Below are 23,926 nucleotides of genomic sequence, written 5' to 3' on the forward strand. Positions count from 1 at the left end.
CACTGGACACACTCAGTCACTGGACACACTCACTCACTCACTGGACTCACTCACTGACTCACTCACTGGACACACTCATTCACTGGACACACTCACTCACTGGACACACTCACTCACTGGACACACTCATTCACTCACTCACTGGACTCACTCATTCACTGGACTCACTCACTCACTCACTGGACACACTCACTCACTGGACACACTCACTCACTCACTGGACTCACTCACTCACTGGACTCACTCACTCAGTGGACACACTCACTCAATAGACACACTCACTCACTGGACTCACTCACTCAATGGACTCACTCACTCAATGGACACACTCACTCAATGGACACACTCACTCACTGGAGTCACTCACTCACTGGACTCACTCACTCACTCACTCACTGGACTCACTCATTCACTCACTGGACTCACTCACTGGACACACTCACTCACTCACTCACTGGACTCACTCACTCACTGGACTCACTCACTCACTGGACTCACTCACTCACTGGACACACTCACTCACTGGACTCACTCACTCACTCACTCACTCACTCACTCACTCACTGGACACACTCACTCACTGGACACACTCACTCACTGGCACACACTCACTCACTGGGCTCACTCACTCACTCACTGGACTCACTCACTGGACTCACTCAAGGGACTCACTGGACTCACTCACTGACTCACTCACTGGACACACTCACTCACTGGACTCACTCACTCACTGGACTCACTCATTCACTGGACACACTCACTCACTGGACACACTCACTCACTGGACTCACTCACTCACTGGACTCACTCATTCAATGGACACACTCACTCACTGGACACACTCATTCACTCACTGGACTCACTCACTCACTCACTGGACTCACTCACTCAATGGACTCACTCACTCACTCACTCACTCACCACTCACCACTCACCTCACTCACCACACACGCACTGGACACACTCACTCACGCACTGGACACCACTCACTCACTCACTGGACACACTCACTCACTCATTCACTGGACATACTCATTCACTGGACACACTCACTCACTGGACACACTCACTCACTCACTGGACTCACTCACTCACTCATTCACTGGACTCACTCATTCACTGGACACACTCACTCACTCACTCACGCACTGGACACACTCACTCACTCACTCATTCACTGGACACACTCATTCACTGGACACACTCACTCACTGGACACACTCACTCACTGGACTCACTCATTCACTCACTGGACTCACTCACTCACTCACTGGACTCACTCACTGGACTCACTCACTCACTGGACTCACTCACTCACTGGACTCACTCACTCAATGGACACACTCACTCACTGGACTCACTCACTCACTCACTGGACTCACTCACTCACTCACTCACTCACTCACTCACTCACTCACTCACTCACTCACTCACTCACTCACTGGACTCACTCGCTCACTCACTGGACACACTCACTCACTGGACACACTCACTCACTGGACACACTCACTCACTGGACTCACTCACTCACTCACTGGACTCACTCACTGGACTCACTCACTGACTCACTGGACTCACTCACTGACTCACTCACTGGACACACTCACTCACTGGACTCACTCACTCACTGGACTCACTCACTCACTGGACACACTCACTCACTGGACACACTCACTCACTGGACTCACTCACTCACTGGACTCACTCACTCAATGGACACACTCACTCACTGGACTCACTCACTCACTCACTCACTCACTCACTCACTCACTCACTCACTCACTCACTCACTGGACTCACTCGCTCACTCACTGGACTCACTCACTGGACTCACTCACTGACTCACTGGACTCACTCACTGACTCACTCACTGGACACACTCACTCACTGGACTCACTCACTCACTGGACTCACTCATTCACTGGACTCACTCACTCACTCACTGGACACACTCACTCACTGGACACACTCACTCACTGGACACACTCACTCACTCACTGGACACACTCACTCACTCACTGGACACACTCATTCACTCACTGGACTCACTCACTCACTGGACTCACTCACATTCACTGGATCACTCACTCACACACTCACTCACACACTCACTCACTCACTCACTCACTCACTCACTCACTCACTTACACACGCACTGGACACACTCACTCACGCACTGGACACCCTCACTCACTCACTCACTGGACACACTCACTCACTCATTCACTGGACACACTCATTCACTGGACACACTCACTCACTGGACACACACTCACTCACTCACTGGACTCACTCACTCACTGGACTCATTCACTGGGCACTCATTCACTGGACACACTGGACTCACTCACTCACTCACGCACTGGACACACACTCACTGGACTCACTCATTCACTGGACTCACTCATTCACTGGACACACTCACTCACTGGACACACTCACTCACTGGACACACTCACTCACTGGACTCACTCATTCACTCACACTGGACTCACTCACTCACAAACTGGACTCACTCACTCAATGGACTCACTCACTCACTGGTATCACTCACTCACTCACTCACTCACTCACTCACTCACTCACTCACTCACACACGCACTGGACACACTCACTCACTCATTCACTGGACACACTCATTCACTGGACACACTCACTCACTGGACTCACTCACTCACTCACTGGACTCACTCACTGGACTCACTCACTGGACGCACTCATTCACTGGACACACTCATTCACTGGACACACTCACTCACTGGACTCACTGACTCACTGGACTCACTCACTGACTCACTCACTGGACACACTCACTCACTGGACTCACTCACTCACTGGACTCACTCACTCACTCACTCACTCACTCACTCACTCACTCACTTACACACGCACTGGACACACTCACTCACGCACTGGACACCCTCACTCACTCATTCACTGGACACACTCATTCACTGGACACACTCACTCACTGGACACACACTCACTCACTCACTGGACTCACTCACTCACTCATTCACTGGACGCACTCATTCACTGGACACACTCACTCACTGGCCACACTCTCTCACTCACTCACGCACTGGACACACTCACTCACGCACTGGACACCCTCACTCACTCACTCACTGGACACACTCACTCATTCACTGGACACACTCATTCACTGGACACACTCACTCACTGGACACACTCACTCACTGGACTCACTCACTCACACACTGGACACACTCACTCACTGGATACACTCACTCACGGGACTCACTCACTCACTCACTCACTCACTCACTCACCACTCACTCACTCACTCACTCACTCACTCACTCACTCACTCACTCACTCACTCACTCACTGGACACACACACACACACACACACACACACACACACACACACACACACACACACACACACACACACACACACACACACACACACACACACACACACACACACACAGTGGTGAAATAAAGGTTGTAGTGGACTTTGCCTCGCAGATGATCAGAATGTTGTAATTTGTGTTGGTTAGAGCTACCTTTTTGGCCCTACTATGCCCCTTCAGACACGTTGCAAGTTGGACTCTCCTATCTGTTAAGTGCAGTTATACATTGTGGGGAATAACCTGCTTTTGTACAGTTGACAGTTTTGTACAGTTCCATGTATTTTAGTGAAGGGATGGAACCCAGGATTTACTAGGGGATAATTGAAAGGCACACATTTTGGTGTTGGAAATGGTGGGCTGCGAGTTGGAGAAAGCAGGACAGTTTAGACAGTAACTTTGGCAACCCAAAACCAAATCTTATGTAAGTGATACTTGGACTAATGCAAGTGGTGGATCCTCTTTGGTTGCAGATAAGTCCATTCCCCCATCGTGCTTACTGGTGAGAGCCAAGAATAGTCTGAGAATTAAGTTAAGGTTAAGTTAATACCTTCAGAAATTATTCATACCCCTTGACTTATTCCACATTTAGTTATGTTATAGCATGAATTCAAAATGGATACAAAATGTTTTTATACATCTCACCCATCAACACAAAATACCCCATCATGACATGTTTATATAATCTTTTTGCCAATGTATTGAAAATAAAATACAGAAATTTACTGTAATTTACATAAGTGTTCACACACCTTAGTCAATACATGTTAAAATCACCTTTTGGCTTCGATTACAGCTGTGAGTCTTTCTGGATAAGAGCTTTCCATACCTGGATTGTGCAATATTTGCCCATTATTACGTTCAAAATTCCTAAAGTTCTGTCATATTGGTTGTTGATCATTGCTAGAAAACCATTTTCAGATCTTGCCATAGATTTTCAAGACAATTTAGGTCTAAACTATAACTAGGCCACTCAGAAACATTCAATGTCATCTTGGTAAGCAACTCCAGTGTATATTTGGCCTTGTGTTTTAGGTTAAGGTGAATTAATCTCCCAATGTCTGTTGGAAAACAGACTGAACCAGGTTTTCCTCTAGGATTTTGCCTGTGCATAGCTCCATTCCATTTCTTTTTCATCCTAACGATTACAAGCATAACATGATACAGCCACCACTATGCTTGAAAATATGGAGAGTTGCAGTCAGTAATGTGTTGTATTGGATTTGCTCCAAACATACTATTAAGGAGAAAAAATGCTCTGCCATATTTTTTGCCCTCTGTAATGGGACTTTTTTTTAAAGTCACCATTGGCCTCATGGTGAAATCCCTGAGCGGTGTCCTTCCTCTCCGGCAACTGAGTTAGCAAGGACGCCTGTATCTTTGTTGTAACTGGGTGTTGTCATACACCATCTAAGTATAATTAATAACTTGCTCACAGGGAAATGATAGGTCTTCTGTTTGTTTTTTTCCCATCTATCAATAGGTGCCCATCTTTGGAAGGCATTGGAAAACCTCCCTGGTCTTGCTGATTTAATCTGTGTTTGAAATTCACTGCTCGACTGGTGGACCTAACAGTATGTTTGGTAGTCTTGTAACAGTATGTTTGGTAGATAGGTAGTCATTAAAAAATCATGTCAAACACTATTATTGCACACCGAGTGAGTCCATGCAACTTAGTATGTGACTTAAATACATTTTTACTCCTGAACTTATTTAGGCTTGCCATAACCAAAGGGTTGAATACTTATTGACTCAAAACATTACATTTTTTATTGATTTGTAAACATTTCAAAAAACTTAATTCCACTTTGACATTATAGGATACTGTGTGTAGATCAGTGACACAAAATCTCAATTTAATCCATTTTAAATTCAAGTTTGTGACGCAACAACATTTGACAAAAGTCACGGTGCGTACTGTCATTGTGGACATGACGTCGTCGACGCACTTATTAATGAAGCTGGTGACTGATGTGGTTAACTCCTCTGTGCCATCGGATGAATCCCAGGACATATTTCAGTCTGTCTACTTCAGAAACAGTCCTGTAGCTTAGCATCTGCTTCATCTGACCACTTCCGTATTGAGCACGTCACTGGTACTTCCTCTTGGAATTGTTGCTTGTACGACCTCCCGAATGGTGCAGTGATCTAAGGCACTGCATCGCAGTTGCTAGCTGTGCCACTAGAAATCCTGGTTCAAGTCCAGGCTCTGTCACAGCCGGCAGTCGGGAGACCGATGGGGCGGCGCACAATTGGCCCAGCATCGTCCGGGTTAGGGGAGGGTTTGGCCGGCTGGGATGTCCTTGTCCCATCGCGCTCTAGAGACTCCTGTGGCGGCCCGGGTGCATGCACGCTGACACGGTTGCCAGGTTCCCGGTGTTTCCTCCGACACATTGATGTGGCTGACTTCCAGGATTAAGCGGGCATTGTGATTGGGTCGTGTTTCGGAGGACGCATGACTCTCCACCTTCTCCTCTCCCGAGTCCTTACAGGAGTTGCAGCGATGAAACACGACTGTAAATACCAATTTGACACCTTGAAATTGGGAAGAAAAAGGGGTAAAAGATAAAAATAATTGTTGCTTGTTAGCAGGATTCAGGAGGATAGAGTTATGGTCAGATTTGACAAATGGAGGGCTATGGATTGTAAGATGTGATATATGGTTAAACCACATTTTAAGATCGTAGATATTTTACACATGAATATATGTGGCATGTTAAATATTATTAGACTACATTTGTAAGATCATTGAAGAGCTCTTGCACATATGAACATAATTCTATCCACTGATGCTGCAGACATACATTTCCATTCAAAAGTTTGGGGTCACTTAGAAATGTCCTTGTTTTCGAAAGAAAAGCAATTTTTTGGTCCATTAAAATAACATCAAATTGATCAGAAATACAGTGTAGACATTGTGTTGTAAATGACTATTGTAGCTGGAAACGACAGATTGTTTTCATGGAATATCTACATAGGCCCATTATCAGCAACCATCACTCCTGTGTTCCAATGGCATGTTATGTTAGCTAATCCAAGATTATAATTTTAAAAGGTTTTAAATTTAGAAAAGCCTTTTGCAATTATGTTAGCACAGCTGAAAACTGTTGTTCTGATTAAAGAACCAATAAAAGTGGCCTTCTTTATACTAGCTGAGTATCTGGAGCATCAGCATTTGTGGGTTGGATTACAGGCTCAAAATGGCCAAAAACAAAGAACTTTCTTCTGAAACTCATTAATCTATTCTTGTTCTGAGAAATTAAGGCTATTCCATGCGAGAAATTGCCAAGATACTGAAAATCTCGTACCACCCTGTGTACTACTCCCTTCACAGAACAGAGCAAACTGGCTATAACTAGAATAGAAAGAGGAGTGGGAGGCCCCGGTGCTCAACTGAGCATGAGGACAAGTATATTAGAGTGTCTAGTTTGAAAAACTCACAAGTCCTCAACTGGCAGCTTCATTAAATAGTACCCGCAAAACACCAGTCTCAACGTCAACAGTGACGATAAGATTGCCGTTTTTCTTTGCTTATTTGAGTTGTTCTTGCCATAATGAAAACTTGGGCTCCCGAGTGGCGCAGCGGTCTAAGGCATCACTGGGTCGAATCTGACACCCTGGTTCGATTCCAGGCTGTATCACAACTGGCTGTGATTGGGAGTCCCATAGGACGGCGCACAATTGGCCCAGCATCGTCTGGATTTGATCAGTGTAGGCTGTCATTGTAAATAATAATTTCTTCTTAACTGACTTGCCTAGTTAAATAAAGGTGAAATAAAATCAAATATGGACTTGGTCTTTTACCAAATAGGGCTATCTTCTGTATACCCCCTACCTTTCATTAAGAAGAAAAGAAGATGAATTTTTAAGAAGGCACACCTGTTAACTTCTTCGATATAGGGGGCGCTCTTTTAATATTTGGATAAAAAAACGTTCCCGTTTTAAACAAGATATTTTGTCACGAAAAGATGCTCGACTATGCATATAATTGACAGCTTTGGAAAGAAAACACTCTGATGTTTCCAAAACTGCAAAGATATTATCTGTGAGTGCCACAGAACTGATGCTACAGGCGAAACCAAGATGCAATTTCAAACAGGAAATGCCCCAGATTTTGAAGGTGCTGCGTTCCAGTGTCTCCTTATATGGCTGTGAATGCGCAAGGAATGAGCCTACACTTTCTGTCGTTTCCCCAAGGTGTCTGCAGCATTGTGACGTATTTGTAGGCATATCATTGGAAGATTGACCATAAGAGACTACATTTACCAGGTGCTCGCTTGGTGTCCTCCGTTGCAATTATTGCGTAATCTCCAGCTGCGTGCATTTTTCCATTTGCTTCAGAGGAGAAACCCAACTGCCACGAATGACTTATCGTGGAATAGATATGTGAAAAACACCTTGAGAATTGATTCTAAACAACGTTTGCCATGTTTCTGTCGATATTATGGAGTTAATTTGGAAAAAAGTTTGGTGTTGTAATGACTGAATTTTCTGGGTTTTTTCTTAGCCAAACGTGAACAAAACGGAGCGATTTCTCCTACACAAATAATATTTTTGGAAAAACTGAACATTTGCTATCTAACTGAGAGTCTCCTCATTGAAAACATCCGAAGTTCTTCAAAGGTAAATGATTTTATTTGAATGCTTTTCTTGTTTTTGTGAAAATGTTGCCTGCTGAATGCTAGGCTTAATGCTATGCTAGCTATCAATACTCGTACACAAATGCTTGTGTAGCTTTGGTTGAAAAGCACATTTTGAAAATCTGAGATGACAGTGTTGTTAACAAAATGCTAAGCTTGTGAGCCAATATATTTATTTCATTTCATTTGCGATTTTCATGAATAGTTAACGTGGCATTATGCTAATGAGCTTGAGGCTATGATTACGCTCCCGGATACGGGATTGCTCGACGCAAGAAGTTAACCTCTAGCCTCGAGCAATCCCGTATCCGGGGTGTCTGGAATTGTAGCTGTCACATGGTTGTGAGTCTGGGTGGTAGATGTAAATGAGGAGAAATGGAGTGACATGTTAAAGTGGATATTGTCTGTCAACACCTATTGAAAAGCTGGTATGGTATGTCTTTGGCATAAAAATGGGTGTAATTGTCCCACTGAAAAGGAAAACTATCCCTTAGGTATTCCGAAGACTGAGACAGGGTTTCCTCTAACACAACAGATATATTTTATTTTTGGCCTAAATTAAAAACTACATGATTGGGTCAAATCCAATACAACACGAATACATAGTGAAACCTTCTGTATTTTCAAGTATTCTAGTGGCAGATTCATGCTATGGGTATGCATGTCACTGGCAAGGACTGAGGAGTTTATCAGGATCAAAATAAAATAATGAAATGAGCAAAGCCTAGGCAAAAGCCGAGGAAAACCCTCCTCAGTCTTCTGAAAATCTAACCCTGGGATAGTTTTATTTTTCAGCGGGACAATTACAAAATGTTTTTTTGTCAAAGACACACCTGAATGGCTTTCCAAGAGGTGTTGAGTATTTCTGAGTGGTCCAGCCTCCGTCCTCACTTACATTTGCTTCATAATTTTAGACAAAGTTTGAATATTGCTGTCCATCAATGACTCTCATACAGATGTACTGAGCTTGAGCAAGTTTGACAAAAACAATAGATAAATCTTGTCCTAAGAGTTGTGCAAAGTTAAAACTCACAATTGTCCAAGTGTTTGCCTCTTAGATTTTCACCTTTTCACTTTTCTAACTCTGTTTCCACGTTATTCCCAATTCCATCCCTGGTTATAAAGCTATGTATTTTATCGATATACGTATGAGATGTGCGTTATTGGTTCTTCATGAGAGAGGATTGTGTCCAAGACAGTTTTCCCCTCTGTGGTGGTCACTCAAGTTCCTTTTTATCTTAGTTTACCTATCAGCAGTCAGGCAGTAGCAGCATTCCGTTCCCCTCCCCCTGTCTGACCAGAGAGGGGTGATTTGCACATACCCATAACTCAAACAACCAGCCCTGCAACCAGACCTGTGTTCAAACACTACTTGAAATAATTTCAACTACTTGAAATAATTTCAACTACTTGAAATGGTTTTGATTGAGCTATTCTGTTGCAATGAAATCAATAGAATACTCACAAAACTGCAAACCCTGCCCATCTGGCATACGAGGGAGGCTAAAATATAATCTACAAGTATTTGAAAGATGGAAAGTAGTATTTGAACCGAGGTCTGCCTGCTACAGTCAGCCAGAGAGAGAGAGAGACATGTGTGGGAAATGGGTGTTAAAAATTCCTGAAGTTCCCCTCGTCTCGCCATCATTAAAGAAGGGAGGGGAAACGGACGATAGTGCTTGTTGGTGATGGATTCCGGGGTCATATTCATTATTGAACACGTAGCAAAAACATTTAGCAACCGGTTACAAAAAGTTTGTTTTTGTTTTCCAAGTTCAGGAAGTCCTTCTCCGTTTCTGTCCGTTTTTCCATTTTGTGTTTAGCGAACACGATCCAGTACAGGGCAGCGAAGGACATACTCAGCGTCATTGTCTGAAGGGTGGTGTTCAGTAGGCACAAAACTGAGTGAAACATGCCAGTTTGTTTGAAAGTGTTCCCATAATAGCACCTTACAGGGAATTTGGGGGGTGTAGCCCAACATGTAGCCATTATACCAAGAGGCTCGGACCCCAGTTGAGGTCACTGGTTGTTGTACTAAGGTCACTACAATACTGTGATTTGATCAAATATTATCCCATAGGCCTATCACAAATAACACATAGATGTGTATGTACAGTCGTGGCCAAAAGTTTTGAGAATGACACAAATATTAATTTTCAGTCTGCTGCCTCAGTTTGTATGATGGCAATTTGCATATACTCAAATGTTATGAATGAGTGATCAGATGAATTGCAATTAATTGCAAAGTCCCTCTTTGCCATGCAAATGAACTGAATCCCCCCAAAAACATTTCCAATGCATTTCAGCCCTGCCACAAATCAAAATCAAATGTATTTATATAGCCCTTCGTACATCAGCTGATATCTCAAAGTGCTGTACAGAAACCCAGCCTAAAACCCCAAACAGCAAGCAATGCAGGTGTAGAAGCACGGTGGCTAGGAAAAACTCCCTAGAAAGGCTGTGCCGGGTGGAGATTATAACAGAACATGGCCAAGATGTTCAAATGTTCATAAATGACCAGCATAGTCAAATAATAATAATCACAGGCAGAACAGTTGAAACTGGAGCAGCAGCACGACCAGGTGGACTGGGGATAGCAAGGAGTCAACATGCCAGGTAGTCCTGAGACATGGTCGTAGGGCTCAGGTCCTCAGAGAGAGAGAAAGAGAGAAAGAGCGAATTAGAGAGAGCATACTTACCGTAATTTCCGGACTATAAGCCGCTACTTTTTTCCCACGCTTTGAACCTCGCGGTTTATACAATGACGCGGCTAATTTATGGATTTTTCCCGCTTTCACAAGATTCATGCCACCAAAAAACTGAGCACCGTCACATAATGTGACGTAAATCAAACTTCCCATCATTCTGATTACGGTAGTCATTTTGTCACCCTTATCATGGCAAAGACACGGAGAAATGCATATGATGCAGCTTTCAAGTTGAAGGCTATCGATCTGGTTGTTGGAAAAGCAAATAGAGCTGCTGACAGAGTGGAGCATTGTCAAGAAATCCACTATCATCAACGGGTTTTGAAAGGCTGGACTGCTGCGTGTTGAAGAGGGCAGCGATCCAACATCAGATGAAGCAATTCTGAGGCTATTCAACTCTGACACCGAAGGAGATGACTTCAGTGGTTTCAGTGCACAGGAGGAGGAAGATAGTGACCAATGACTACTGTTTACTGCTATTTTTCTATTATTTTGTTACAAGCCGTGTTTCTTTTAAAGGCTGTGTAAAGTTAATTTGTTTCAATGTACCGGTAGGCACCTGCGGCTTATAGACATGTGCGGCTTATTTATGTACAAAATACATATATATTTTTTAAATTAAGTGGGTGCGGTTTATATTCAGGTGTGCTTAATAGTCCAGATATTACGGTAAATTCACACAGGACACCGGATAAGACAGGAGAAGTACTCCAGATATAACAAACTGACCCTAGCCCCCCGACACACTACTGCAGCATAAATACTGGCGGCTGAGACAGGAGGGGTCAGGAGACACTGTGGCCCCATCCGATGATACCCCCGCACAGGGCCAAACAGGAAGGATATAACCCCACCCACTTTGCCAAAGCACAGCCCCCACACCACTAGAGGGATATCACCAACCACCAACTTACCATCCTGAGACAGGGCCGAGTATAGCCCACAAAGCCCACAAAGATCTCCGCCACGGTACAACCCAAGGGGGGCGCCAACATCAGTGACTCAACCCACTCAAGTGACGCAACCCTCCGAGAGACGGCATGAAAGAGCACCAGTAAGCCAGTGACTCAGCCCCTGTTATAGGGTTAGAGGCAGAGAATCCCAGTGGAAAGAGGGGAACTGGCCAGGCAGAGACAGCAAGGGCAGCTCGTTGCTCCAGAGCCTTTCCGTTCACCTTCACACTCCTGGGCCAGACTACACTCAATCATATGACCCACTGAAGAGATGAGCCTTCAGTAAAGACTTAAAGGTTGAGACCGAGTTTGCGTCTCTCACATAGGTAGGCAGACCATTCCATAAAAATTGAGCTCTATAGGAGAAAGCCCTGCCTCCAGGTGTTTGCTTAGAAATTCTAGGGACAATTAGGAGGCCTGCGTCTTGTGACCCTAGTGTACGTGTAGGTATGTACGGCAGGACCAAATTAGAGAGATAGGAGCAAGCCCATGTAATGCTTTGTAGGTTAGCAGTAAAACATTGAAATCAGCCCTTGACTTGACAGGAAGCCAGTGTCGGGAGGCTAGCACAGGAGTAACATGAGGACCAGCTGACATCATGTACATTGCCCTAAATATTTCACCTAACCTTACACCTGAGTAACTGTCACTGAAGTTACTTTCTGGCCACTTGTGTGCAATTTCTGTATAACACTTTTAGGCTGAGTGCATCAAGTTTCAAAGAGTGTTTGCATGACAATAGCCTTCTGTTGCACCAGCCTGACCTAGTGATATGTAGCTATGTGCTGACATCATGGATGACATGGCCTCGGCCAGGCTTTATTCTGGGCCTATGGGAGACGAATTTGGCCTTGCGGTAGCAGCGTGGGTTCAGGCTCCGAAATAGAACCAAACCATTCCCAGTGACCAATGACCAGTGGTCAAGCTTTGAGGGCACAGCTGGGAATATCACATAAGCTTAATGGGTAAAAAGAGATTGGGAGCGGCTTTTGGTTCTCTTGTCACTTTGTCTGACCGTCTGGTTTCCTCAGGCTTTTGTAAGATGTCATACTGCTTTATTAAGGTCTGTTCATCTGACCTTTGCCCTTCACTTTCAATGACCCTAGGCTTCTGATAACTGTCGAGAGCAGTTGCAAAATTGTCAAATAGTTGTTGCTCTTGATTGTGTTTCTCTACTGCTGCTGGAATAGTTAGTGTCTGAATCTGCCTTGTGATTTGGGTCACACTTTATTTGGATAGCCTGAATTGCTCTACAGATGGTCATACTATCAACAAACTATCTGTTGATAAGCAACTGCTTACTAAGGTTAGGGTAAGTAGATAGTTGAAGTCTGTAGAGCATCTACAGATGGACTATCCAAATAAAGTGTTACCGTGATTTGTCCCCAAAGACTGGTCACACACACACACACACACACACACACACACACACACACACACACACACACACACACACACACACACACACACACACACACACACACACACACACACACACACACACACACACACACACACACACACACACCCATCCGCTGGAGATTACACTGTCTAGATATTATTGCTTAGCATCAAAGTTGAAGTCATGTCTAGCCAGGTCATCCCTGACCCTTAATAACCTCTTAGCCCCTGCAATAGACCAGAAGATTCAGGAGATTTATCCCTAATCGCCCAGGTTGCCCTAATGTGGAGGCCTGGGCTGAAGCACAGATGGGAACAGACTGTAGAAATAGAATAGTAATAAATGAGGAATGCCCTCCATGTGTTTCAACAAAATAGTGCTGAGTGATAAGTGCTTTTTTTGGTCTGTTTTTGTTTCAGTTTGATTATTGAAAAAATTATCACGGTTTTTGATTTCTGTTTCCATTATACATTTTTTTACACTAAATGCACATATCGGGGGCAAACGACCTGCCCTCCAGGACACCTACAGCACCTGACGTCACAGGAAGGTAAACAATACCATCAAGGACAACAACCACCCAAGCCACTTTCTGTTCACCTCGCTACATAACCCTACACCTTAGAGGCTGCTACCCCATATACATAGACTTGAAATCACTGGCCACTTTAATGGAACACTAGTCACTTTAATAATGTTTATATATTTTTGCTTTACTCATCTCATATGTTTAACATGTTTTCTATTCTACTCTATTTAGTCTATGCCACTCTGACATTGCTCATCCTAATATTTATATATTCCTCAATTCCATTCTTTTACTTTTAGGTTGTGTGTATTGTTGTGAATTGTTAGATATTACTGCACTGTTGTAGCTAGAAACACAAACATTTCACAATAACATCTGCTAAACATGTGTATGTGACAAATACAATTTGATTTGATGCATTATGTGAGTTGAATGCTGTAACAACACAGAATAAACCCACTTATAAAAGTCCCATGATGTTAGTGACTGCCCATTACTGCTTATCACTTATTAACAATCATTTATTCACATTACTTTAATAAAATATTTCAGTTGTGTATATATTACATTTGTTTTATTTGATTACTTTATTTTAATTCCAAGTCATCTCATCTCTATAAAGCTGCTGCCTATGCTGGGGTTTGCTATTTATTTCTGAAATATAGCTGACGATAGCTTTAACTAATAATAATCAAGCCAAACATGCAGCCTTTGCTATCACAGCTAGTGCAAATTTCAGGAAATTAGGTAATGCAACAGGAAGTAGATTCCACTTGATCCTTTTTGATTTCTGCATTTTGTGACGTCTGAAAAATATTGTGGATACGTTTAAAGATTCGAATCAGTGTTTACATTATATTTATCCCATTTTCAGTTGTAACAATTAGACGAGGAAAAGTCCTGTTCTTTTGCAAATGAGAGAAGTCTGGTCCAAAAGGTGGTTTGAGAAGTCATGTCTCTACATAGCGAGAGATTTGGCCTTTTTATATTTAGAGTGTGTCTCAAATGACACCCTATTCCCTATATAGTGCAGTACTTTTTTACAAAAGCCTTGTGGGCCCTGGTCCAAAGTAGGGATTAGGATGCCATTTGGGACGCACACGTATAGCACCAGCCCAGTCAATGTTTCCTGAAGGCAAGCGGCACATAAGCGCTGTCCCAAATGGCACCATATTCCCAACATAGTGCACTACTTTTGATAAGAGTCCTATGGGCCCTGGTCAAAAGTGGTGCACTATATAGGGAACAGGGTGCCATTTGGGTCATAACCATTGGCTCCGCAGGCTTTGACCAAACGCGTGCAGACCGAAACAGGAGATTTTATGTGTTGTCTTTCTCCCGTAATAGGTTAATGCTATTTTATGTTTTGGTGAGGTATCAGAGCTTCCTGTGCTTTCTCGCTAGAACATCCAGTTGTCTGGAATTGGTTAGACTGTCCTTAAATAACATGTCACCACAAGTTCATTTAAGTTTATTCTGTCATCAATTGGCAGTGGCAAAATGTTGTGTGTGTATGGGCCAACGTGGCTCTATTTCTAAGTGGGTGAATGAGCTATCTCCTGCTCTGACAAAAATTGTGTGTGTATGTTCTCCTGCTGACCTGTGTGTGTGTTCTTTTGTGTCTTCCAGCTAATTGTGAGTCTGAAGAGGGAGATCCAGTGCCTGAAGGAAGAGCTCTCTATGGTGACCGGGGAGAAAAGAGAGGACCAGCTAACTCAAGAGGAGATTCATAAGTACGCTCCATTCATACTTGCCTAGAGTCAATTATATGTCATTCAAATCCACCGAATGAAAGCCTCATAGACTAAAATCATAGGCTGCCTCCCAAATTGCACCGTATTACCTTTATAGGACCCATAGGGCTCTGGTCAAAAGAAATGCACTATATAGGCAGGGCTCTCCCACTCTGTTCCCCAGTTGTAGCTAACCTGATTCAGCTGATCAACCAGCTATTTATTAGAATCAGGTGCGCTAGATTAGACTTGGAGTGAAAACTTACAGGACTGTAGCTCCCTAGGAACAGGGTTAGAGAGCCCTGAAATAGGGAAAAGGGTGCTATTTTCGATGAGTCCATGATGTTTAGGGGTGTTCATAGCATGTGTCTTCAACTCAGAAAACTATAGCAGGAATTAAATCGAACCCAGCCTAGAAAAGTTTACACAGTTTCTTAGCTTACACATTTAGAGTATCATGGAAGAAGAAAAAATGCTCAATGTTGCAAAATACATTTACAAAGTTCTGGAGAATGCAGCATCAGGCATTCGGCCAGTGCCGCATTGGTTGTGTGTCTGTAATGATCTGAGCAGCAGTTAGACCTCACTGAGGCAGTCATCTCAGGACAGTGAGAACAGGAACAGTGCTGTGCTGGCCTCTGTCCTGCTTCCAGGATGTTTACACCACGCACCAGACAGAGAGAAATTCTTATTTTACACAGCTATTTATTCTAGCGAGTTTTAGCCGCACAGTATATGATGATTTTGACTGTTATTTGGGACTGTTCAATAGTGCCAATGTAGCTAGTAGTTGCCAAGATGTTAAAGCCACATTATCTTCTGCTTACTTTGAACTTCAGGAGTTCCCCCAAAGGACTGTTCTTGGCAATCTGGGCCGGGTTTAATAAAATATATTTATGGGTAAATTGTTTAAGTTAAGGAAACGTTTAAAGTGACCCTAGCGCTCTCAACAGCAGGAAGACCTGGGTAGTGTTCATTAGGACATGCGCAGATTTGATTTTTTATGCTTTGGAATGTAAAATGAAAATGAGTTTCTTAATGGTTGAGTCCGGGTATTTTCGCGATGTGCTCCAGTCCGCTTTTTTCCATTTGGTGCCTAATGAACTCGACCGTGGACTGGGCCCAGTGTTCAGACCCCAAGGGTTTCACCTAAACTCCTGGCAACACTTCCCTCCTGTTCTGATCTCTTTACCTCTCCCAGCTTCCTCGATCCAATGTTTTTACAATTTCCCTTCTCTCCTCGGCTGATTATCCCTGATTTCCCCTATCTGTGGTCAAACTCACGCAGGGGGAAACGTAATGATGTCTGCTGTGACCGCACCAACCGACGGCTACCTTTTCATTTACTTGTTTCTTCACTTATTTCTGCATTAAATTGATCCGCCCAAGTCAAATCATCCTCCAAGCAAACTTTTCCTGGCTTTTTTGTTGTAACATTTCCAGATCTACGAGCATACAGTTGAAGTCGTACGTTTACATATACTTTAGCCAAATACATTTAAACTCAGTTTTTCACAATTCCTGACATTTAATCCTAGTACAAATCCCTGTCTTAGGTCAGTTAGGATAACCACTTTATTTTAAGAATGTGAAATGTCAGAATAATAGTAGAGAGAATGATTTATTTCAGCTTTTATTTCTTTCATCACATTCCCAGTGGGTCAGAAGTTTACATACATTCAATTAATATTTGGTAGCATTGCCTTGAAATTATTTAACTTGGGTCAAACATTTCGGATGGCCTTCCACAAGCTTCTCACAATAAGTTGGGTGAATTTTGGCCCATTCCTCCTGCCAGAGTTGGTGTAACTGAGTCAGGTTTGTAGGCCTCCTTGCCCGCACACGCTTTTTCAGTTCTTCCCACACATTTTCTATAGGATGAGGTCAGGGCTTTGTGTATGCCACTCCAATACCTTGACTTTGTTGTCCTTAAGCCATTTCACCACAACTTTGGAAGTTTGCTTGGTGTCATTGTCCATTTGGAGACCCATTTGCGACCAAGCTTTAACTTCCTGATTGATGTCTTGAGATGTTGCTTCAATATATCCACATAATTTCCCTCCTCATGAAGCCATCTATTTTGTGAGGTGCACCAGTCCCTGCTGCTGCAAAGCACCCCCACAACACGATGCTGCCACCCCCATGCTTCACGGTTGGGATGGTGTTCTTCGGGTTGCAAGCCCAAGTCCAAACATAATGATGGTCATTATAGCCAAACAGTTCTATTTTTGTTTCATCAGACCAGAGGACATTTCTCCAAAAAGTGCGATCTTTGTCCCCATGTGCAAACTGTAGTCTGGCTTTTTTATGGTGGTTTTGGAGCTGTGGCTTCTTCCTTGCTGAGCGGCCTTTCAGGTTGTGTCGATAAAGGACTCGTTTTACTGTGGATATAGATACTTTTGTACCTGTTTCCTCCAGCATCTTCACAAGGGCCTTTACTGTTGTTCTGGGATTGATTAGCAATTTTTTGCAAAAGTATTTTCAAAAGTATGTTCATCTCTAGGAGACAGAATGTGTCTCCTTCCTGAGCGGTATGACGGCTGCATGGTCCCATGGTGTTTATACTTACGTACTATTGTTTGTACAGAAGAACGTGGTACCTTCAGGCATTTGGAAATTTCTCCCAAGGATGAACCAGACTTGTGGAGGTCTACAAAAAAAATTCCTGAGGTCTTGGCTGATTTATTTTTTTGATTTTCCCATGATGTCAAGCAAAGAGGCTCTGAGTTTGAAGGTAGGCCTTGAAATACATCCACAGGTACACTTCCAATTGACTCAAATTATGTCAATTAGCCTATCAGAAGATTCTAAAGCTATGACATCATTTTCTGGAATTTTTCAAGTTGTTTATAGGCACAGTAATCTTAGTGTATGTAAACTTCTGACCCACTGGAATTGTTGATACAGTGAATTATATGTGAACTAATCTGTGTCTGTAAACAATTATTGGAAACTTGTGTCATGCACAAATTAGATGTCCTAACCGACTTTCCAAAACTATAGTTTAACAAGAAATTTGTGGAGTGGTTGAAAAATGAGTTTTTATGACTCCAACCTAAGTGTATGTAAACTTCCCGACTTCAACTGTTTATTGGTCATACTGTATGGTTGCTGGTGTGACACCTTTCGGTTTCTCAATACATAAGCACATGTACACATCATGCAGTACTAAGTTAGACCAAGGATGATCTTTTGCTCCCTTCAATATTAGCATTTGCATTGAGGAACATTCTGAAAATCCAGTTTGAGCTTAGCACTTAAAATATATGTGATGACTTGCAGGGCCTTCAAATAAGAGCACCTGGTTTGTTTTAGGTCCTTACACCTATGAACTTTGCAGGTTTTTGCAAAAGCAATGTTTTAGCGGAAATGGAACTGTGCATTGTCTTGAGTACATTGGATCTTTGCCCCGCGTCTTTTCCTGTGGCCAGTTCCAATGCTTGACGAACCAATGTTTGGACTATCATCTAGCGATGGTTTATCCCAGTGGAACTGTTGCACACATTTAAGTAAATAGTTGTCTTTGACTCTACCCAATCTTTAAACATAGCTGTTGAGCTCAAACATAGATTTTAACCCTTTGATTTGCTCAAGTTTTAAAAGAAACTAATGGAGAACTTGGAGAAAGGTTGCGAAATGCTTTAGTGCTGTAAGCGTTTGTAGTATTGTGGTAGTATTGGGTGTGTTTGCGTCAACATGTATTCTTTGTGCACACGTGCGTGTGTACATTTTGTTCTTTATGCTGTTCTTCCATGTTTTTTTTATTTCTCCCAGGATGGAGGAGCTGGTCAAGGTCTTTCTGGAAGACCCTGATTGTGAGGTCACACTGGCATTGGGACCTGACATGAGAAAAATCCATTACTGTTTCTCTCTGCTAAAGGTACTTTTAACTGGTTATTTGTGGCTGGATATAGGCAGGCAGTCTCTCTCTCTCTCTCTCTCTCTCTCTCTCTCTCTCTCTCTCTCTCTCTCTCTCTCTCTCTCTCACACACACAATTTCTCTCTGCTCAGCATTTCTCGTCACCCACTTCTTTTAGTCTTAAACTCTCTTTTGATATGTTTGTATTACCTCATTACATTTGTTCTCTCCTCCTCCCCCGCCCCCCACACAACCACTATCATCATGTATCTCACAGTGTATACCCATCATTATCATTCCCACAGGGATGTTTCCTCAGGTCTACAGTCGTGCCCAAAAGTTTTGAGAATAACACAAATATTAATTTCCACAAAGTTTGCTGCTTCAGTGTCGTTAGATATTTTTGTCAGATGTTACTATGGAATACTGAAGTATAATTACAAGCATTTCATAAGTGTCAAAGGCTTTTATGGACAATTGCAAAGAGTCAATATTTGTAGTGTTGACCCTTCTTTTTCAAGAGCTCTGCAATCTGCCCTGGCCTGCTGTCAATTAACTTCTGGGCCACATCCTGACTGATGGCAGCCCATTCTTGCATAATCAATGCTTGGAGTTTGTCAGAATTTGTGAGCTTTTGTTTGTCCACCCGTCTCTTGAGGATTGACCACAAGTTCTCAATGGGATTAAGGTCTGGGGAGTTTCCTGGCCATGGACCCAAAATATCGATGTTTTGTTCCCCGAGCCACTTAGTTATCACTTTTGCCTTATGGCAAGGTGCTCCATCATGCTGGAACAGGCATTGTTCATCACCAAACTGTTCCTGGATGGTTGGGAGAAGTTGCTCTCGGAGGATGTGTTGGTACTATTCTTTATTCATGGCTGTGTTCAAAATTGTGAGTGAGCCCACTCCCTTGGCTGAGAAGCAACCACACACATGAATGGTCTCAGGATGCTTTACTGTTTGCATAACACAGGACTGATGGTAGCGCTCACCTTGTCTTGTCACCTCGTCATCAGAGAAAATGACTTTACCCCAGTCCTCAGCAGTCCAATCCCTGTACCTTTTGCTGAGTGTCAGTCTGTCCCTGATGTTTTTCCTGGAGAGAAGTGGCTTCTTTGCTGCCCTTCTTGACACCAGGCCATCCTCGAAAAGTCAGATGGTAAGGGTAGGCAACAATACATTTGCCATATTGATCCTCAACACTGGGGCCCCTCGGGGGTGTTTGTTTAGTCCCCTCCTGTCCTCCCTGTTCACCCATGACTGCGCGGCTAAACACGACTCCAACACCATCATTAAGTTTGCTGACGGCACAACTGTAGTAGGCCTGATCACCGACAACGATGAGACAGCCTATAGGAAGGAGGTCAGAGACCTGGCAGTGTGGTGCCAGGACAACAACCTCTCCCTCAATGTAAGCAAGACAAAGGATCTGATTGTGGACTACTGGAAAAGGCGGGCCTACAGGCCCCATTAACATTGACTGGGCTGTAGTGGAGCAGGTAGAGAGATTCAAGTTCCTTGGTGTCCACATCACCAACAAACTATCATGGTCCAAACACACCAAGACAGTCATGAAGAGGGCACAAGAACACCTTTCCCCCTCAGGAGACTGAAAGGATTTGGCATTGGTCCCTAGATCCTCAAAAAGCTGCACCGTCGAGAGCATCATCACCACCTGGTATGGCATCTGATCGTAAAGCGCAACAGAGGGTTGTGCGTACGGCCAAGCTTCTTGCCATACAGGACCTATATACTAGGCGGTGTCAGAGGAAAGCCCAAAACATTGCGAAAGACTCCAGTCACCCAAGTCATATACTGTTCTCTCTGCTACTGCACGGCAAGCAGTACCGGCGCACCAAGTCTAGGACCAAAAGGCTCCTCTTAACAGATTCTACCCCCAAGCCATAAGACTGCTGAACAATTAATCAAATGACCACCCTGATTATTTTACATTGACCCCCCCATTTATTTTTACACTGCTCCTACTCACTGTTTATTATCAATGCATAGACACTTTACCCCTACCTACATGAAGATATTACCTTGAGTACCTGTCACCCCCCACATTGATTCGGTACCGGTACCCCTTGTATATAGGCTCATTATTGTTATTTTTTTGTGTTACTTTGTATTATTTTTTACTTCCGTTTATTTGAACTGCACTGTTGTATTCGGCGCATGTGTCAAATAAAGTTTGATTTGATCAACACCATCATCCCAGACACCCTGGACCCAGTCCAATTCGCATACCGCCCCAACAGATGCACAGATGATACCGCCCCAACAGATGCACAGCAATCTCTATTGCACTACGTACTCCGCACTGACCTTTCCCACCTGGACAAAAGGAACACCTATGTGAGAAAGTTGTTAATTGACTTCAGCCCAGCGTTCAACAGCATAGTGCCCTCCAAGCTAATCACTAAGCTCGGGACCCTGGGACTGAACACCTCCTTCTGCAACTGGATCCTGGACTTCCTTTTTGGCCGCACCCAGGTGGTGAGTGTAGGCAACAATACATCCACCATGTTGACCCTCATCATAGGGGCCCCTCAGTGGTGCGTGCTTAGTCCACTCCTGTACTCGCGCATGACTCCAACGATATTGTTACGTTTGATGATGACATGACGTGGAGGAAGTTAGTGAGGAAGGGAGCAAGTCAGTGACCTGCAGTGTGGTGGAAGGACAACAATATTTTCCTCAATGTCAGCAAGACAAACAAGCTGATTGTGGACTACAGGAAACAGAGGGTCGAGCCCACCCCCATCCACATTGACATGTCTGTAGTGGAGCGGGTTAAGAGCTTCAATATCCTCCCTGCCATCTAGGAACTCTATATAAGGTAGAGGAAGGCTCCCAAGTCATAGACTGTTCTCTCTGCTACAAAACGACAAGGACCCTGAACAGCTTCTGTGTACATACATTATATATACAAAAGTATATGGACACCCATTCAAATGAGTGGATTCTGCTATTTCAGCCACACACGTTGCTGACAGGTGTATACAATCCATGCAATCTCCATAGACAAGCATTGGCAGTAGAATGGCCTTACTGAATTGGTCAGTGATTTTGAACGTGGTACCTTAGTGGAACGTGGTACCTTTGTCAAACGAGAGATCAGGATCTAGAATAAAGCCGAGGTCCTTCACAGTTTTTTTTGAGACAACTATACAACCATCAAGATTAATTGTCAGATCCAACAGAATATCTCTTTGTTACTTGGGACCTAGAATTAGCATCTCTGTTTTGTCCGAGTTTAAAAGTTAACACTTTTCCGCCATTCCCTTCCTTATGAAAGGAAAGTTAACATTATGTTTCCGAATGACGTCACCAAGAGGTAAAATATATAGTGAAAACAATAGTGGTCCTAAAACCGAACCTTAGGGAACACCGACAATTTGCAGAGGACAAACCATCCACAGAGGCAAACTGATATCTTTCCGACAGATAAGATCTACACCAGGCCAGAACTCGACCAATTTAGGTTTCCAATCTCTCCAAAAGAATGTGGTGATTGTTGGTATCAAAAGCAGCACCAAGGTCTAGGAGCACGAGGACAGATACAGAGCCTTGGTCTGACGCCATTAAAAGGTAATTTACCACCTTCACGAGTGCAGTCTCAGTGCTATGATGAGGTCTTAAACCAGACTGAAGCGTTTCGTATACATTGTTTGTCTTCAGGAAGGCAGTGAGTTGCTGCACATCATCTTTTTCAAAACTATTTGAGAGGAATGGTAGATTCGATACAGGCCGATAGTTTTTTATATTTTCTGCGTCAAGGGTTGGATTTTTCTAGAGAGGCTTTGTTACTGCCACTTTTAGTGAGTTTGGTACACATCCGGTGGATAGGGAGTTGTTTATTATTTTCGACATAGGAGGGACAAAACTTGAGTGTCTCCCTTGATCCTAGGTCCTGGCAGTGTTGTGCAGACTCAGGACAACTGAGCTTTGGAGAAATACATCGATTTATAGAGAAGTCTGTAATTTGCTTTCAAATGATCATGATCTTTTCGGCAAAGACGTTCATGAATTTATCACTGCTGAAGTGAAAGCCATTTTCTCTTGGGGAATGCTGCTTTTTAGTTAGCTTTGCAACAGTATCAAAAATAAATGTTGGATTGTTCTTATTCGACTCAATTAAGTTGGAAAAATAGGATGATCGAGCAACAGTGAGGGCTCTTCGATTACTGCATACTTTCCACGCTAATCGGAAGACCTCCAGTTTGGTGTAACGCCATTCCCGTTCCAATTTTCAGTTCTCAGGTATTTTCTGTATACCAGGGAGTTTCTTATGACAAATGTTTTTTGTTTTTAGGGGTGCGACTGCATCTAGGGAATTACGCAAAGTTCAGTTTAGTTCCTCAGTTAAGTTTTTAACCAATTTTTGTACTTGGGTAGGTGGAGGGAGGGCATCTAGGAATCTTTGGGTTGTCCGAGAATTTGTAGCACGACTTTTGATGAACCTTGGTTGGGGTCGAGCAGAATTATTTGTTGCGATTGCAAACATAATAACATAGTGGTCCGAGAGTCCAGGAGGAAAAAACAATATTTATTCCACGGGACAACACTAGGTCCAGAGTATGACTGTGGAAATTAGTATGTTGGACAAAACCCACTGGGTCAATGATTGCTTCGAAAGCCTTTTGGAGTGGGTCTGTGGACTTTTCCATGTGAATATTAGTCACCAAAAATGTGAATATTATCTGCCATGACCACAAGG

The 23,926-nt window shown here is 43.3% G+C and overlaps 1 protein-coding gene across 3 annotated transcripts in view; it reads left to right on the forward strand.

Moving 5' to 3' along the window:
- The window catches only part of kif6 (kinesin family member 6), a 198,922-nt gene that overhangs the window by 76,909 nt on the left and 98,087 nt on the right, over positions 1 to 23,926 (forward strand). For all 3 annotated transcript variants that reach the window (XM_035800834.2, XM_052478795.1, XM_035800840.2), the window contains 2 exons: positions 15,240 to 15,343; positions 19,118 to 19,223. In XM_035800834.2, the coding sequence (XP_035656727.2) occupies positions 15,240 to 15,343; positions 19,118 to 19,223 (210 nt within the window). The remainder of the gene's footprint in view (positions 1 to 15,239; positions 15,344 to 19,117; positions 19,224 to 23,926) is intronic.

The sequence above is a fragment of the Oncorhynchus keta genome, chromosome 2 (genome assembly GCF_023373465.1).
Source record: "Oncorhynchus keta strain PuntledgeMale-10-30-2019 chromosome 2, Oket_V2, whole genome shotgun sequence".
NCBI classification, from domain to species: domain Eukaryota; kingdom Metazoa; phylum Chordata; class Actinopteri; order Salmoniformes; family Salmonidae; genus Oncorhynchus; species Oncorhynchus keta.